Source organism: Gorilla gorilla, chromosome 1, assembly GCF_029281585.2.
Source record: "Gorilla gorilla gorilla isolate KB3781 chromosome 1, NHGRI_mGorGor1-v2.1_pri, whole genome shotgun sequence".
NCBI classification, from domain to species: domain Eukaryota; kingdom Metazoa; phylum Chordata; class Mammalia; order Primates; family Hominidae; genus Gorilla; species Gorilla gorilla.
In genome coordinates this window covers 208,955,128-208,974,320 of record NC_073224.2, presented here as the reverse complement: position 1 = coordinate 208,974,320, position 19,193 = coordinate 208,955,128, and the positions used below count along the sequence as shown (strand labels likewise).

The 19,193-nt window shown below is 39.1% G+C and overlaps 1 protein-coding gene across 43 annotated transcripts in view; it reads right to left on the bottom strand.

The window, feature by feature from the left end:
* The window catches only part of PUM1 (pumilio RNA binding family member 1), a 134,654-nt gene that overhangs the window by 47,062 nt on the left and 68,399 nt on the right, over positions 1-19,193 (bottom strand). For 14 of the 43 annotated variants that reach the window (XM_055389991.2, XM_055390025.2, XM_063700906.1 and 11 more), the window contains 4 exons: positions 17,011-17,177; positions 14,349-14,619; positions 3,256-3,349; positions 2,007-2,108 (listed from right to left, as the gene is read on the bottom strand). In XM_055389991.2, the coding sequence (XP_055245966.1) occupies positions 2,007-2,108; positions 3,256-3,349; positions 14,349-14,619; positions 17,011-17,177 (634 nt within the window). Of the gene's footprint in view, positions 1-2,006; positions 2,124-3,255; positions 3,350-14,348; positions 14,620-17,010; positions 17,178-19,193 lie in introns of all 43 variants that reach the window. The other 29 variants (XM_055390197.2, XM_055389989.2, XM_055390005.2 and 26 more) reach the window with 6 other exon arrangements.

Here is a 19,193-nt window from a genome sequence, read left to right as displayed (position 1 = left end):
GTTTGAGACCAGCCTGGCAAACATGGCAAAACCCCATCTCTACTAAAAATACAAAAATTAGCCAGGCGTGGTGGTGGGTGCCTGTAGTCCCAGCTATTCAGGAGGTTGAGGTAGGAGAATCAATCACTTGAACCCAAGAGGCAGAGACTGCAGTGAGCCGAGATCGCACCACTGAACTCCAGCCTGGGCGACAGAGCAAGACTCAGTCTCAAAAAAACAAAAAACAACAAATAAGGCAGCTGTCTGAGCCACAAATTTCTAATCTCTAAAATCATCATCTGAAAAATCATATGAAAGAAAAGCATTCAGGACAATGCCTGACAAAAGTTAAGTGCTCAATAAATATTAATGATGGTTAGCAGAGATCATTCTCCTATGAAGAGCTTTCTGTTTTCCCCCAAAAGGGGGATGACCACGGACAGACAGATGACCCTATGTTAACTATGTTCCCATCATAACCATGACAAAATGTAAACAATTTTTTTAAAAATCTAAGAAATGCTAGGCTACATTTAAGTTCATAATTGCAAATTACATGTTACATAATAAGTAGTAAAATTTCAAAGTAATATTTAGTCATGATTAACTTGACTTGGAGGGATCTTCCCCCAGTGAATATCTAAACTGGAAGACATTTTGTTTGTCCTAATGTTGAATTCAACCCATCATACATTTATGGTCCCATCACGGTGACGGTAACTGTGCAACACAGAGTCAAATAACAAAGATGCCTGTCTTTTAAAAATCTAGTCTCAAGGGAAAGAAAAAAAACACTCATAGGCTGGGCACAGTGGCTCACGCCTGGAATGCCAGCACTTTGGGAGGCCAAGGGAGGAGGACTGCTTGAGCCCGAGAGTTTGACACAACACCAGCCTAGGCAACGCTGGCGAGACCACCCCATCTCTCCAAAAACTTAACAATTAGCTAAGTGTGGTGATGCACAGTAACCCTAGCTACTCAGGAGGCTGACGCAGGAGAATCCAGTGGGCCCAGGAATTCAAGGTTACAGTGAACTGTATTCACGCCACTGCATCCCATCCTCGGCAACAGAGTGAGATCCTGTCTCCAAAAAAAAAAAGAGAGAGAGAGAGAAAGAGAAAAAAAAAAGGGGGGGGAAACTCATGTATACATCCCACAAGCAAATAAAAACAGTGCAGTAATTAGCCAACTAGGGCACTTCACAGGCAAAGAATGGGAAAAAGAGCTTACTACAGAAGACCACAGTGACCAAAGACAGGGGCCTAAACCAATGCAGTATCTGCAGCAAACTAAAATCAGATCTGTACTGCTACAATGTATGGTGTTAGCCAATGGCAGTCAACTAGGAAGGGAATTGGGTGGTACATATGTAGAGACCTGTATGAGGCATGGTGATAGAGCCCTATATACTGTGGGTCCCAACCCTAGCTAACCCACAGAATTATCTGGAAGCTCCTTCAAAATACTGATTCCAAGGAACAAAACACCACCACCCCCACCCCGACTCCAAGTAAGCTGTAATGATCAGCCATGTTTGGTAATAGACATACTAGGGTAGAAAAAAGGGAAATCAATAAAAGGTTTAAGCAGAAAGATGAAGAGGTAAGATCTAAGTTTGAAATCATTTTCTTGAACAATTTAGAGGGGAAGAGGAGGTGAGAGAGGCAAGGAAATTAGAAATACATTAGAGACCAGTAAAAGTACCTGAACTATATGATAGACTAGAGGTGGTAGGAGATCTGGGCAAGGGGAGAAATTCCCAAAATATAAATGAGCATTTGGTGGCTCCATGGATCAAAAACACATATGCAAGGCGTATGTGATTAATTTGCCTTTGAACATTTTCAAGTCTGAGGGGCCTACGATACAGCTACGGAGAGATATTAAGCTGGCAGGTAGATGGCATTGAAAATCTGGATAATCTCCACTGGAGACACGGATTTGGGAAAGAGTATAAAGAATGCACGCCCATCTCAAATGACTTTTCAGCAGGTGAGAAAAATCCCTCATGCAGCAGAATGTCTCACCTAGTGTCGCTGCTGCAGCCAATCCAGCTGTGTAGGGGTCCGTCCCTGGGGGAGCAGCGCTGATGATGTATGGATTGGGGACAAACGCAGCGGGAGCTAAACCTGCTGAAAACATACCTGTCAGTAAAAACAAACTTGACTAAAACTGCAGCCCTATCAAATACCTACACAGTTTCGCTATTCACTCCAGACTGTAGATAAGGAAAAAATGAAAAAAGAGAAGACGGGACAGGTTGAGGGTAAAGAGAAATTTTAAAAAGATAACTGCTATACTAAAGATTATAATGAAATGTTTATATAGTCAAATTTTACCTTTGCTAAAGAAATATTTAACTTAAAACTGTATATAGTTATAAATTCAGCATTTCTAAAAGATTATTAAAATTGTAACAGCCTACAATAGAACAATTTTAAAGACTAATATTAAAATGGGATGCAGTATTTATTTCTATTTAAAACAATTTTCCAAACAGTTTTCATGAAATAAAATGTATGGGTATTTATAAAGATTACCATCTACAACTATACATTATCAGACCCAAGGACTTTATGCCTGGCCTTTATTTATTTAGGTTGGAAGTAAGCATATTCTTCTATAGCCTATCACATCCAAGATTAGCTATCTCCTTTCTACTCAATCATGCCATCTTGACACATTAAAAAAAAAATTCTACTTCTACTTGTTTACACTTAATGCACTCTAAGAGACCTTAAGAAGGTCCAGGGGGAAGAAACGTCTAGGCAGTACGATGAATACATTGCTCAAAACTTTAACAACTGCTAAAGGAAAAGGGCAAAGCTACTTTAAAATCGGTAATTATATGAGAATACTTTTAAATTTTTTCAATGCATACTTACTGGAAAATGGATTTATACTGTTTGTTCACAAAATGAGAAGCTGATATATTAGTCTATAGAACCACAACTTATTTAATCAATGTCATCCAAATCTTACCGAAAGAGCTAATGGTAGTCACCAGTCACTACTCTGATAAATACTTTAAATCCTGAAACATCTGAGGTAGGGCAATGGCTGAACACTGAAGAAATGTTATGATGCGAGTCTACAAGCTACGTCAAAACTAATGTGGCTGGAGACAACTGGACAAAAGGAAGAGCCCACTTACTCTGTCTGAGGGATTTGTCTGAACTTTTATAATCAGTTTAAATTACTGGGTTTCACAGCAACCAGTTATCCTAAAATGGCGGCCACACCTATCATGAAAGAGCTATGGGCTTAAGGACTTACCGATGTGCGGCTGATGAGCAGCTGCCAGTGCATACTGCTGCTGCTGAGCAGCTGTCAACTGCTGGACAGCAAGCGCATTAGGTCTTTGGAACAGCTGAGGCAAGAGGAAAAACACGGTGTGGTTAGGGAAACTGTCTTACAAAATCATTTAAAAACCTCTCTGACTAAAAATTTTAATAAACACTTGTTTAGGCATGACACCTTAACAATAAATGTTCTCACACTCTACTTCATTCCCATGGGATTAAAATGTTTCATACTTCTGTTCTCCCCGTCTCTCTTTCTTTACTTCAATTTGCTGTGTCCTGGTTCCATAAGCTGACCGCTTCACAGATTATATGTCCCCTGAACCACAAATACACACTCTCTCACACACACACACATATATGAGATATCTATATCTATCTATCTATCTATCTATCTATATATATATATATATATAGATAGATATCTCATATATATGCATTCAAAAGCCCTAAAGATTATCAGGTCTACAGGTCCTGCCTGATCCAAGGCAAAGTTAAAAATTAGACAAATGTACTACCAACTGATTTGTCACATTGTCCCTAGTGCTGAATCTCCTTTCAGTGCTTTCAAGACCCCACAAATAACTGAATTAATCCTCACCTACTCACATTTTGGAGAAGAATATGAAAAGTGTTCACTTCATCCTCTGAGCTGCCTCTTCCTGGGAAAATGGTATTGAATAACTTCCTCAACTAGTAGCTTATCCTAATGAGTAAATTAAGACACCTGCCCAACTTTCGGGAGCTCCAGAGTCTTCTGGGATACTATTCTTTATATGTTAAAAATAAAACAGCAGAAACACAGCAGCTACTAACAAAACTTGGATTACGAGCTCACACCTAGCACACTTCTTAGTTCTAAAGAAAAGAAAGTTCAAAGGCCTTAACAACACTAAGAATGTCTTATGATTCTACATTAATACAAAACCAGTCATTCACTCATTAATTCAACAAATATTTATGAAACAAATGATACCTGCTAGGCACTGTGCAAGGAACTAGGGGTATGACAGTCAATAAAACAATACATAATCCTGCCCTGATAGAGATTACATTTTAGTATGAATAGTATTGGTATAAAGAAAGGGGATGCCAGTAACCTAATTTGTGGATCACCTTAATGGGCCTCCTTCCAAGGAGTCATACTGAAGACTTCAATGTTTGCTAAAATCAGACTGAAAGCACTTACTGAAGTGACCTCCCTGGATAGGACCTTCAACCTACCTGCTCTTCCTACAGGATTTTTCAACAGCTCAGCTGACATTGCTGGATGATGTTTAACAGACACCATGGATCTTGAATTACAGATGTCCTCATAAAGAGACCTGATTGTTTCAGACATTAGGAGATAATGTCATTCTAGCAACTCAGCTTAATTATTGTCATGACTGGACTTACTCTTATCTTAGGTGGTGGAGAGATTTTATCCTGCGATTTGGCTACCCTCTACACCTCAAACATGAGGCTAATTTTAGATTAAAATAAAACAAAAAGTGAATACTTTGAAGATATTGGCCAATTTCACCTGTTAACTCTTTAGTCTTAGTCTCTGCTTTTGGAGTATGAATGTCAAAAGTAACCATGCACAGATTTCAAAAATACTTTAGTTTTTTTTGTTTTGTTTTGTTTTGTTTTTCCCCAAAAGTTAAAGAAAAACTTCACTGCGATGCTGGCAAAAAAGAAACAGTACTACTAAATATCAAGTCTTAAAAAGAAATAGGGGAACTGAATCTACTGACAGACATTATCAAAACATTTGTCCTCCAGGAAGGGAGCCAGTCAAGACTATTTGGTAACAGTGTGCTTGTGATTTCTGCAAGTTGGTTTCACATTTCTGTTTTACTAAAGATGTGTCTCACACAGTATTCCCTCCAACAGGAGGCAGTCCACCCAAGAGGGGCAGCCAGGAGTGGGAAAATAAGTAAAACAGTAGAAAGTTACTTTTAAATTATTTCCAAGGTTGTGAAAACATCTCATAGTTCCACTAAATATGTACTGCCTCTTCAATGGGTTTCTGGAATTTTCTTGGCCTAAAACCTTTTGCAACATTTAACATATCAGACACTGCTTGTGCTAGCTGCTTCTCTCTACCCTTCTTTGCCCTACTGCAAACAAAAGAATTCATTTCATTCAACAGATGTTTTTCGAGCACCTATTATTAGGGAGGTGCTGTGACATGGAACTGGGGAAATAAAGACAGTATGTTCAGAACACAACTCTTAAGGGTATCTCGATTTATTAACCAAAAACAGTAGTCCACTGCCATTCCATCTGACTTAACCTCACTTCATATATTTTTGTTTGTTTGAAGAGTCGGAGTCTTACTCTGTCTGTCACCCAGGCTTAAATGCAGTGACGTGATCATGGCTCACTACAGCCTCAAACTCCTGGGCTCAAGCAATCCTCCTGCCTCAGCCTCCAAGTAGCTGCGCATGTCACCACGCCTGGCTTTTTTTTTTTTTAACTTTTTTGTAGAGATGAAGTCTACGTTGCTCAGGCTGGTCTGGAACTCCTGGGCTCAAATGATCCTTCCACTTTGGCCTCCCAAAGGACTGGAATTACAAGCGTGAGCCACCACACCTGGGCTATGTATTTTTTTAATATTACATGTAAGTCATTTTATGTATGTGTACTGTATCTGTAAATATACACGGAAATACATGGCATGTGGGAATACCACAAAAGTAATCATTCCATATAACATTAGCTTGTGGTTTTCACCACCACATTAAAACATTTTGAAAGCAGGAACTATTACTTTTAACTAAAAGCAAACAAGCCTTACAAGAGACCCCATATAGCCTATGTTTGAGAGCTGATTAATATCTTAGTAATTATGGTGAATAGAAAAGGATTTTCTAGAGACCATTTTGCAGTAAACAACTTAACAAAAGTAAATTATACATCTACAGCAGACAGATTTGATTACAGAACAGATTACAGCAATTTTGGCACATTCTCTTTATGTAAATGGTGCAATATTAACTGGAAATACAGAGTATTCAAAACAAATTGGGTAATTGGCAAGTGACAGATTCCAAAGGATCCTGAAAAACTCACACAAATGCCATCTGCTGGGCAAAGCACTGAGCTCTGCTAACATTTTCATGTTTTTCACAAAGCAAGCGAATATCCCATAACTGAGAAACAAAATACTGTGAGTTGGGGGAAATGCTTAAAGGTCAGTATAGTGATAAATGTGACGCAGTTAATTATAATTCACTTGGTAGATTTCACAAGTTGTTCAAGAGTCTGAATGCTGGGGAAAATGTATCATCTACTTCAAGCATATCGAGGTTCCTAATAAATACTGAAGGCATAGTTTAAGAAGTAGACAAGCTGGTTTGCCTCCTTTCTCTGTCACTTACTATATTAAAAACACTCTACAGAGTTCTTATTCCGGAAAGGAATCCGGGCAGCCAAAAACACCCAATATAGTGACTGACATGTAGTTGGCATCTTATGAAAGATAGCTACTACTATTATTACTGTTGTTATCAACAGCAGTTGCTGACATAAAAAATTATGGCTTTTTTTTTTCTAAACCTGGAGGAGTAATGTCTAAACAAGGAGTTAGTAAATGCAAAAGACTACCGCCCCCACTCCCCCCTGGCCACTGGCCACAATAAAATGTACTGCCAGCCCTGACTTTTTTACCAGTTTGAGACTATATACATAGCAGACAGGGGTTAAGAGCACTGACTCTGGAGCCAGACAGCCTTGGTTTCTATCTCAGCTCACCAGTGACTTGCTATGTCACCTCTGGCAAATCGTTTAATCTCTCTGTGCCTCATTCTCTTCTTCTCTTTAATATGACAATAAAGATAATATGTAACATGGCAGGTTGCTGTGGGGATTAAAATTAACACACGTAAAGATTTATAAGAGTCCTTTATGTGTGATGTTCTTTCTGATGAATGGGGAGAGCACCCCCAACAGACTCAGCCCTTCTGAGAGTCACCCTTTACAGTTCCTTCCCAGAGCCAGGCAGCCCAAGCAGACCAAAAGCAGAGGGCAGGACTCCTCCTAGTCTGTATTAAGAGTCTAAATCAGCCAGGCAAAGTGGCTCACGCCTTTAATGCTAGCATTCTGGGAGGCCGAGGCAGGTGGATCACCTGAGGTCAGGAGTTCGAGACCAGCCTGACCAATATGGAGAAACCCCATCTCTAATAAAAATACAAAATTAGCCGGGAGTGGTGGTGCAGGCCTGTAATCCCAGCTACTCGGGAGGCTGAGGCAGAAGAATTGCTTGAACCCAGGAGGCGGAAGTTGAGGTGAGCCGAGATGGCCATTGCACTCCAGCCTAAGCAACAAGAGTGAAACTCCGTCTCAAAAAAAAAAAAAAAAAGAGTCAAAATCTCACCGCACCAGGACCACCAGCTGCTATCAGTGGGTCACAAAGATAACAGGGAAGAAAGAAAACCATTTTTGTTTTTATGGATGAGTACTTTCTGCATTATACTACTTTAAGAAAAAGCTATGTAGTTGAATTTGAAGGTGAGACAACTCCGCCTATTAAAAGGCCCTGCGCTTCTAATACAAAGTTCAAAAGAAACAGCCTGAAGCTAGAAACCAAAATAATAGCTATCTGCATAGCTTGTACTAGACGACCTTCAAACAAGTCCCTAAACTTCACTCATTTTTTCTTTCTTTCTTTTTTTTTTTTTGGAGACAGAGCGAGACTCTGTCCCCGGGGCTGGAGTGCAGTGGTGCGTGCGATCTTGGCTCACTGCAACCTCCGCCTCCCGGGTTCAAGCGATTCTCCTGTCTCAGCCTCTGGAGTAGCTGGGATTAGAGGCTTGCGCCACCACACCTGGCTAATTTTTGTATTTTTACTAGAGACGGGGTTTCACCATGTTGGCCAGGCTGATCTCAAACTCCTGACCTTGGGTGTTCTGCCAGCCTTGGCCTCCCAAAGCACTGGGATTACAGGCATGAGCCACCATGCTTGGCCTCTTATGTGTAAAAATAAAATAGCTGCCCTACCTCGTGGGGTTGTTTTCAGGGTTCACAGAGAAAATCCCTTTGAAACAGTAAAAGCACTATATCAATGATGGGATTCTAAAATTTTAAGAAAAAGGTTTATTTTGGAGTCATTCCTCAGCATATGAAATTTGTGAAATCTTGTTACTGCTTGAAGTTTCTAGATAAAAGCCCAGTTTATACCAGGTTATTTGAACTACTGCAATGATCAACTAATGATTACAATGATTTTTAGTAGGTGCATACAAATTAAACCATGCTGCTAAACTAAAAAAAAAAAAATCATCATCTGTGCATTTCTTTGGCAGATGAAGAATCTGATTCCAAAACAAATGATTTCTAAGGTCCTAGGGAAGAACAAAACACATCCCTTCACTAAGTATTATTAATACTTTTTGAGAAAAACTTCACCATAAGTAAAATTTGAACGAAGTCAAATAACAATAGAGGTTAAGCTTCAACTGATCAATTACTAGTCACTCTGTCAGTTACTATACACATGACACTTGATAGAATAATCATTTGTAAATTAAAGAGAAAGTTGAGCATATTAAATACCTACATTAAAAGTATATGCACACTTGGCCTCACGAGAATGACATTTAATCACACTGCCACACTTTTAACACATGCCGATTTCCACTCCCCTCTGACTGTGGTCGTGCAGGAATGAATACCATACTTCAACTTTCATTTTCAGAATGTTGAATCTTTGTTAAAATTCATGCTTAACAGATGAGAGTTTTAGTACAACAGTGTCCAATTTTGTGAAACATACTACATTAGGCTATTTTTAGATTAACTGAATTCTAAATAAAGATCAACAATACAATTAATTCTACACTGATATAATCCCGGCTTTGGTTTGTGCCACGTTTGTAACATAATACAACCTAGTAACAAATTTTTTTTTTTTTTTTAAGACGGTGTCTCACTCTGTCGCCAGGCTGGAGTGCAGTGGCGTGATCTCAGCTCACTGCAACCTCCGCCTCCTGGGTTCAGGTGATTCTCCTGCCTCAGCCTCCCGAGTAGCTGGGACTACAGGCGTGTGCTACCACGCCCGGCTAATTTTTGTATTTTTAGTAGAAAGGGGATTTCACCATATTGGCCAGGCTGCTCTCGAACTCCTGACCTCATGATCTGCCCGCCTCGGCCTCCCAAAGTGCTGAGATTACAGGCGTGAGCCACCGCGCCTGGCCAAAACCTAGTAATAATTTTCTAAACTGCATTTAAGGAAACAGGCAACTGTATAGCATTTTGTAAAAAATAAATACTGCTCCAACATCACAGTACAAAATGGTATGAACACATTATGCATGAACTGCTCACAGCTGTTTTCCAGGATTAAGAAGACAATGAAGTGAATTTGAGACAAAGGAAGAACATTTTAGAAATAACAACGAGCATTTCAAGCTGACAAAATACTCCAAGTCAGAGGTTCTGAACCCAAGATATTTGTACTTGGGTGGGTAATACTGCATCTTTATCTCATGCACATCTACCTGAAATTTAGCATGTTCTTCAATTATGATAGTAGACAACAAACTACATTAACTTTAGCAATATACCTGTGACATTATCACAAACAGAAATCACATATACTTTCATGTTACTTTACAGTTGTTACAAGCATCTCAAAATCTTATTTGTGCTCATTATGACAGCTAGTACATCTACTTCTATTTCATGCATCATATCATAAATAAGTAAATATATAATTAACTTTGTTTTTAAATATGACAGCTATTTTTATACCACTGGTTTCCTTTGTAATCCTACTTTATACATTTTAAACATTATTCTGAGAAGTAGTCCACATGGTTCACTTATTAAGAAGTTCACGGCACACACAAAAACAAACAAAAAAGGATTAGAAACTCCTGCTCTTATAAATAAACCTTACAAGGGTTAAATTCAGAGTGATTAACAGTGACCAGACAACCAACTGACTCATCAAAATCCCATGTCACAGCTAACAAGAACTAAGTTTGCAATGAATTAAATGAAAATTACCTTTTCCCTATTTGCAGGCTGCTCCATGTCATGTATCTCATTATAGGCTGATAATAAGTTTGATGAAACCAGCTTATTACACCAAATCAAAGCCAAGATTGAAAGAAAATATAACAAAAGAGAGAATTACTTATTTTGTCAACCTCCACACCAGGTTCCTATTCTAAAAAATCACAAATAAGGCAAACCTACCATTTGCAGCAAACAACTCTAAACCAAGAAAAATGATAACCTTTGTTGCTTATTTCAGAAAGCCAAGATAAAAAGAGCAGAATGTGCAGAAAAATATGTGCTGCACTAGATCTCTGGTCCAACCCTCACAATCATCAGTACTGTCTGAGACTTCCAGCTGGTTCTCAAGGCCTCCGGGGCTCAATTTTCAAAGGCATCTGTACCTCCTTGTCCTCTTCTACACTCATCTTCTACTCTCTTCAGCCTAGGACTACACCAGTCATTCCCAGCTCCATACCTCTGCTCTGACCTGCAACAAAATGTATTCCACCTGTCCTTCAAGTCAGTTGCATGCAACCTTTGTCCTCATTGAGCCCTCCCCTTGTCTGATAGGATTCAGAACCCATTAATTTAGCACTTAGTTCCCCAAATGTTCCACTACTGTTTCATTCAGAACCCAAGGTTCCTAGAAGGACACAACAGTCAACAGTTAATTGAATAATAAGAGTAAGAGAATGCCTCAAACTGCTGCTAAACTCACACTAACCACAAAAAACCAAACTATAATAATTAAGTAATTCCTGCTTTAAATGTCTTCTCATTTCCTATAGGCAACACAGCATAAGACTCACAACACCATCTCTTCAACCTCTCTAGTTATTTTTCTTCAACCTAACCACCAACCAGACTGACTACTTCTACATTATCTACTGAACACATATCTGTTTTACTATTTCCTCCACTAGAATTCTCATTTTCTTCGTATATAAAAAAGTCTTTCAAGGCACAGCTAAAGAACTACCTCTTCTGGCCAGGCGCGGTGGCTCATGCCTGTAATCTCAGCACTTTGGGAGGCCAAGGCGGGCAGATCACCTGAGGTCAGAAGTTCGAAACCAACCTGGCCAATAAGGCGAAACCCCATCTCTACCAAAACTACAAAAATTAGCCAGGCACAGTGGTGGGTGTCTGTAGTCCCAGCTACTCGGGAGGCTGAGGCAGGAGAATCGCTTGAACCCGGGAGGCGGAAGTTGCAGTGAGCCAAGATCGTACCACTGCACTCCAGCCTGGGCAAAAGAGTAAGACTCCGTCTCAAACAAAAAAAAAAAAAAAAAAAAAGAACCACTTGTTCCACAAGTCCTTCCCTTCCCAAGAGACCAGAGTACACTCTCCATAGTTGCAGGGTTCCAAGGATATGGGCATAAATGGTCTCATCACTTGTCATCGAGTACTTCCATGCACAATTTAAATGATAAAATGAGTTACAATGACTAACCTGAGAGCAAATCAAGAAGAAGAAAGGGAATCTTACTCTATTCATGAAAGATATGGTTGGCTACAAAGAACAAAAGATATGAACAGAAGGCTGTATCTGTAGAACACAAATCTGTGGTCTCCCTGAAGTTATCTACAAAACTGAGTGTCAGAGAATTATGTACATTTTTCTCATGAGAGAGACCATGGCTTCTGATCAGATGACAACAGAGTGAGCCTTAAAATATTAAGTTCTGATCCAAGAACTAACTTTCCTGGATATTATACAGTATAGTTATTTGTATATAAGTGGTAAGCTGGATCCAAAGGACACACATATTAGAAAACACGGTAGTTCTCAAAGAGTAGCCTCCAGACCTCCTGAAAGGCTAGTTTCAAATTTTAATTTTGGGAAGCATATTACGTACAGAGGATGCACTGAGATATTATAATAGGGATGGGGGAAAGTCCCCTGAAACCTTGTTCTGCTAAAGCAATGCAGAGGAAATGGGGTAAGGTTCAGTCTTTGCCCTCAAGGAGCTTACAATCTGGCAAGGACTATTAGACGAGTAATCACAACACAAGACAAAACATGGTAACACCTTCTCTTAAAGGAAACACAAAATGCTATGGAGTTCAAGGGAGGCAGACATGACAGCTTTTTGGTTTGGAGACTAAGAAAGGAAGGTGACAGTACTGAACCTTGACAAATGAGGTGGACGTAAATTAGAAATGAAAAGTGGAATAAAATGTAATGAAAACTAAAAGGATAAGGGATAAAATGTAAGAAACAAACACCAATTTCCAATAGAAAAGGAATCCTTCCTTCTTGACAACTACTAGCTCTTATACAGGAACACCAAGAGATTGAGGGTCTTAAAGATACTAGGAGGCTTACGCCAGTGGTTCCCAGGTATGCTATTAGGGCCCCCGGTACAAGAATGTATAAAACAAACTACTCAGAAAAGAATTATGGCCCATGAGATAAAACAACACTCACATCATGACAGTGGTATGTCTGTGTAAAAATGCCTCTATGTTGCAGCAACCAAGACATGCACAGGAAACCTGAATCCAACAAGAGATTAACTTTCAAAATAATGTTTACTTTCAATAACTGCTGAGATATATGGTGAGGGCACCCTTGGTTTTATATTTTTGAATAAGTGGTAGCTATGATGTAATCATGCTAACTACTTGTGGGTACATAGAAGTACATTTCTGTTCAAGTTCTAATAATTGTCCAGTCTCCAAAAACTGGTAAAATTATTTTGAAACCAAAGATCAATAAATCAAAAAAGAATATCAACTCTGATTATGAAGTAAAGAACAGTTAAAAAAAAAAAGAACCATATATTTTTGTTCATAAGAAATCTGAGACAAATCCTTCTTAAAAAACACAGAAAGGGTTAGATTGCATTACACTGGGAACGGAAGCTAAGAACCAAAAATGGCCATAAAGAGAAAAAAAGCACAGAGAGTCAATTCATATGGGGAGGCAGGCATACCTACTAAGAACTGCACAGAGAAGAGTGTACACTTTCAGTTTACTCTCTCTGAAAGATATTTTGTTAATTTAACCTTATATGAATATGCACATTCACACAATCCCTTAAAGGTATTTATTGTTCATAAACGACACAGGAGACTTAAAGGGAAACTTCATATGTTTAACTTTTTACTCTATCAATCAAAATTCATTTAGTATCAGCTATTTATGACAATAACTAAAGGTACAACATGGCATAATAATCTCCAAAGACCATAAGCTAATTTCCCTACATAGAATTTCTAAACTTCAAAATGAGATGCTAACCTTTCAAACCTAGAAGTCTGTATTAACGATCTATTACAAAACTACTAAAGAGTAACAGAAATTCATGGTTAATCAAACTGCTTCCACCACAAGGGAGAACTTAACAAGATTGGGAAACTAACAGCCCCTCTTTTGTAGTTCAGACAGCTGACCTTTCTTTAAAAAATAAATAAATAAACACAGAGATCAGTTAACCCTAGAGGTAGTCCTACATGTCTTCAAAAACAGAAGGTAGACACACAACATCTTCCGGGACTTATGAATTTAAAAAAAGAAAAAGAGCCAAGCAATTTCATGGTAGATTTTAAGTTGAATGATTTGTGTGTGTGGTTTCCTCTGATCGCATTCTAATACTTTTGAAAGATGCCAAATCCTTGTCTATGCTATCTGGAGCAACTTGTTTAACTGTAAGACACAACTGGTAAGATGACCTGGCACTACACTCCTGACAGCGGTGGATAGTAGAGTTTACTATTTTAAAAACAAAACAAACCAACAACATCACAACCACATAAATCTTCAGAGATTAATTTAGCACCCAAGAGGGTTGTGTTACAAGAGGCAATACTACCTCATCCACTCCCCAGCTGCTGAGGAGAGAAGAACCAAAGGGAGTACACACAGAGGAGGGTGGCCTCTTGCCAGTGACCTCAGCATAGGGACCAGCTTCATGAGGGGACTCTGTAAACCTACATCACTAACAGGTTCACAAGGGCTAGCTATGGATAGCCTGAAACAATGCCACCACCTCCCCCATCCCCCCATTCTTAATTACTTGAACAACGTGCTGGCTGGAGGGAGAGTAGAGAGGGTGACAGAGACACACACAGTACCTGTTGTTGAGAATTGTAGTCAAAAAGTCCCACAGTTGCTGCTGCTGAGTCCACAGGTACCTGCGTGCCTGAATAATCAAACTGAAGAGGCTCCATGCCCACATGTTCCATGGGGTCCAAGGGGACACTCTGGGACTCCATGTTGGAGAAATCCTCCACAGGCTTGGCACCATTGGTGCTGGTCAGCTGGGCTAAGCCCTCAGAACCATTCTGGTTTGGACCCAGAAGATCCACTTCATTAGCAGAGTTCTGGCAATTACCAGGGGTACGGCTAAACAGAGAAAGTAAAGGGCATTAAACCTTATTTTCAGTGGGGAGGGACTACAGCAACCCAAGTTTAAGGACAGTGTCCTCAACATAGCTCATTATCAACAGTATTTAAAACTATTTCTATAAAACAACCAGAGATACTTTACAGGGCTTACAGGGTTACATCTTCTAAATTGATGCTTCTATTGCTGGCAATTCCATGTAACTCACCCCTTAAATTCACATTAATTGCTATTAATTTACATCCCTTCACCAAGGGGGCCGGGTTTGAGGAAAACTGAAATAAAGTGGAAAAATCACTGTCTATAGCATCCATGAAAGCAGATCCCAAAATGCATCAAAATGCAACATCTACTCTATCTACTCTTTAAATACAGAGACAATGGAAAAAGTTGGTTTCTGGGGGAAATTCCACAACTCAGTGATTCTAAAAAGTTTTTATGTTCCCGGCATATTTGTGAGGAAAGAAACAGAATGAAAAAAGTTTTTACATGTCGTTGGTATTACTGACCAATGCTAAAACTAACTCCCCTTTCTAAGAAACCGAAATAAGCAGACTATTCCGAAGTAGTACAAGATGAACTCATTATCTAGGATATGCCCCTGTTAAGTAGACAATTCTAAGAATTAAAAGTAATGGGAAGATGTAATTTATCATCCAAACCAGGACACGCCTAAGATTTAAAAAAAAAACAAAAAACAGGGCACTATTGATAATTATTGTAGGACACAAGGTTCTGGGTAACCCAGGGTCTACCATCACCTTATATAAAAGGACTTCAGGATTATATGATCCAAAATCAGACTAATATATAATATTATATAAACAGAAGAGTGTAACCTGTGGCAACATTCAATGCCCTTCTTCTCCACCTCCAACCTCCTACCCCAAAAAATCCTGTAGTCCAGTAGCTGGTACATATTAAAGGTATTATTCTGGTTCCTTCTCTTTCTTTCTCTCACTCACACACTCACCACCACCACCACCAGCCCCCATTTAAATACAACAAAATACTGCTACAGGCTGCTGGATATTCAAGGTGGAGAGGACACCCGAACTCATCTGAAAGACCTTAGGTAAGTATTTATTACCCTGTGCCTTGAATTTCTTCCAAAGATTGTAATTCAGGCCGGGCATGGTGGCTCATGCCTGTAATCTCAGCACTTGGGAAGGCTAAGGCAGGCAGACCACTTGAGCTCAGGAGTTCAAGACCAGCCTAGCAACATGGCAAAACCCCATCTCTACAAAAGATATAAAAATTAGCCAGGCATGGTGGTGTGCGGCTGTAGTCCCAGCTACTCGGGAGGCTGAGGTGGGAAGACTGCTTGAACTCAGGAGGTGGTGGCTGCAGTGAGCTAACTTCATGTCACTGCAGTCCAGCCTGGGTAACAGAGTGAGACCCTGTCTCCAAAAAATAAATAAATAAAAATAATTTTTAAAAAGTTTAAGACTGTAATTATTTACACATGCAAGATTAACAATAATTAGATTAGGGACACAAAACAACTGACACTTGTCCTACAACGATGGTCCAAAATACATTTTCATTTTGACTTTGGCAGACATTAGAATAAGCAGAGGGGTGTGAGTGTGTGCATGCACACACATTAGCTTTACACTGATATTAAAATTACTCAAAATTAAATTCTCTACCTGTATTATCACATTGGAGATTTAAAAAAAAATCCTCTACCTGTATATAACTGGACAAGGATTTTTATAGATTTTTCAAGAATACATGCCAATTGTGGAAGATAAATATACATTATTTTAATACTGTGTAACTTAAATAATAGGGTAAAACCTGTAAATTAATCATGACCAGAGATGGAATGAGAGGCATCTGCAGAAGAGATATGATTAAGAACAAATCATTTAAGCTGCATCTCTGGCTCTTCAAAATGAGGAAAATGATACCTGGTCCACCTACCTCAAAAGGAGCTCATGAGACTCAAATGAGATAATGCACAAGTTCTCAACTGTTTTTCCCTCTAAACCACCAGAGGGATATGACATATTCCATTAGTAACCATAGCTCTCTAATACAGTAATTTGGGAGAAACTTAAGAAAGGTCCCAAGGCATCTATCCTAGGTGATTTTAATATCTGAGAATCACTGAAATAGTCTTCTCTGGAATCTTTCTTCAGATTTTAAAGTTCTATGCAAATGCAAAATCTACCATTTTGGCAACGCTTCGGGCATTGACAACTTTTAGAAAATTCCACCTCACCAGTTAATTTACAATCTTTGTAGCATAGCCTACACTAGATTGGATTCTTAAAAAGAAAACATGAGGAGGGGAAGAAAACGAAAATCAAAGTAAAACTAAATCAAAACAAACAAAATCCCATAGCCCACATTCAAAAATCAGAAGTGTAAAACATACAAACCTAAAATCTTTGACGTCTGCATCAATCCCATTCTGCACTGGTAAACCATTGGTCTTGTCCATCACATCACCCTCCTCCTTCAAATCTCCTAGCTTATCTCCATCAAACGTACCCTTGTTCTTCTTTTCACCTTTGTCGTTTTCATCACTGTCTGCATCCCTTGGGCCCTGTTTAAAAAATAGCTTCAGCTTCACTAATCGTCATCAACTAATAATAACGGGCAACCGTTGTGGGCACCAGACTACACTAGATGCTACTCAGAAGAGGATAGTGTTGTGCCCTTTCACACATTACAATCTAATTAACAAACAACACAGAGGCAGGAACACTGCAGAAGGTCTTGCCAAATGAGGGAGACAGACATACATTTATGTTACAGAGTTCAGAACAGTCTTACTATATCCAATGTCCCACCAACCCATTTTCTTCCTTCCTTTTTTTTCTTCCTACCCAAAGCCCAGCCATAACTTTGCAGCTCTTGGTCAAGTTCTCTACTCCCAAACCTAACTCTGTATAATAGCATGACTCTTAATAAGCCCCAGGTATGATAGCTAATAGCATAGAAAAAAAAATTGTTAAGCCTGTAAAAAGAATTTCGTACTTCTCCACTGCACTATGTAAATTCCTCCCTTACTTCTAAATATTGAGCCAAGTGTGGTCTGACATCATATCAACTCAATTATTCTGTACCTGATCTTGGGATATATGCCCTGTCAATTTGCATCACCTCCCAGCTCTACCCTATAAGCCTCACAGGTATGCATCAATTCACTGATGACCCTTAAATTTTTTAATGCCTCAAAACAAGTTAACTCTGAGATTCTTTCACCAAAAGTATTCTAATAACTATGTTCTACCATCTACTGGTAACAAAGATTATTCATGAGATCTCTAAGTGGGAGTATGTTAAATTGAAGCATTTGATACAAAAGAATTTCTCTCTGAAGTGTCTATCTCCTCCTACCGACATCCCAAGTTAAGCCCTGGACATATAAAGTACATGTACCTTGATTTCCAAAAGGAAAAGATTTGGTATAGTGACTTGACATAGTACAGAGAGATTTGCAGAACCTTACACCAAAGGGTTAAGGGTTTAACCCTTTGTTCTTATAAAACTAGAGGGAAGCAGCCTTGCTTTTCCCCACAACTGACTCCTGGTTTAAGGAAGAGAAATGCACATGGACCAAGTTCAAGTTCCTGGTACAAGGCAAGATCCACTCAACAGAAGATGAGAGTGGCTGCAAAGCATTTCCAGTCACCAAAACCAAATGTCAATGGGGAGAAATCAACAATGGAGGACACAGCAGCAGACACTCGGTTATAAATAGACTGACTGTGGACAGGCCTGTAGATCCAAAACCAACAGATGCTCTTAAGAGATCACTGGCCCAGAAAGGCTGACATTCTTAAACCTTTCAACTACTACTTTAGAGCCCATTTTACTTCTAAAGTTATTCTCTGTTCAAATGTGATACAGAAAAAGATAATATAAAAAAGGAACAAATATGACAAGGAACTGAGAAAGGATATACAACTTAGCTTCATGTGGCATCAAAACAGTAAATCACAGCTTTGACGGCCATTGAGATGTGCCCTTCAGAATAGAATCTTTAAAGTATGTGGCTGTTATTGATTTAAAAGGACTGAATGATAATCAATTATGCACCACATTGAGATTCCTCAAAGCAGAGATAGGAATATGATAGGGTTCTAAAGGCAAAAAGATCTTTCAAAATATCCAAAGGCAATAGCTTCCTCCATACTGCAGAGGCAAACCTGACTAAAGCTGTGTACTCATTTTTATATCCCTAGCACTGACTGCAGTGCCTGATAAAAGCTCAATAAATATGATGAAGAAAATTAAAAGGAACAAAAAAATCCTGCAAAACTGAACTGTTAAAATAAGAATGATCTTCCTGTTGTCCTTATCATCATTAAATAAGAGTCCTGGAGGTGGTAATATGGTCTAGATGACAACTCTGCCTGAATCAGAAACCATTAATGTCAACAGCAAAAGAATATTACAAGAATCATCCCACTGCCACGCCTAAGTCATCATCTTCCGCAGTCTACAAATCAAATCACTGGCTCAGAAGAAACAGTTCAGCTCCAATTTCTCAAAAGGAGTTCAAAAGGTCTGTAGGCAAAAATGGAAAGAAAGGGCCAGGCGCAGTGGCTCACAC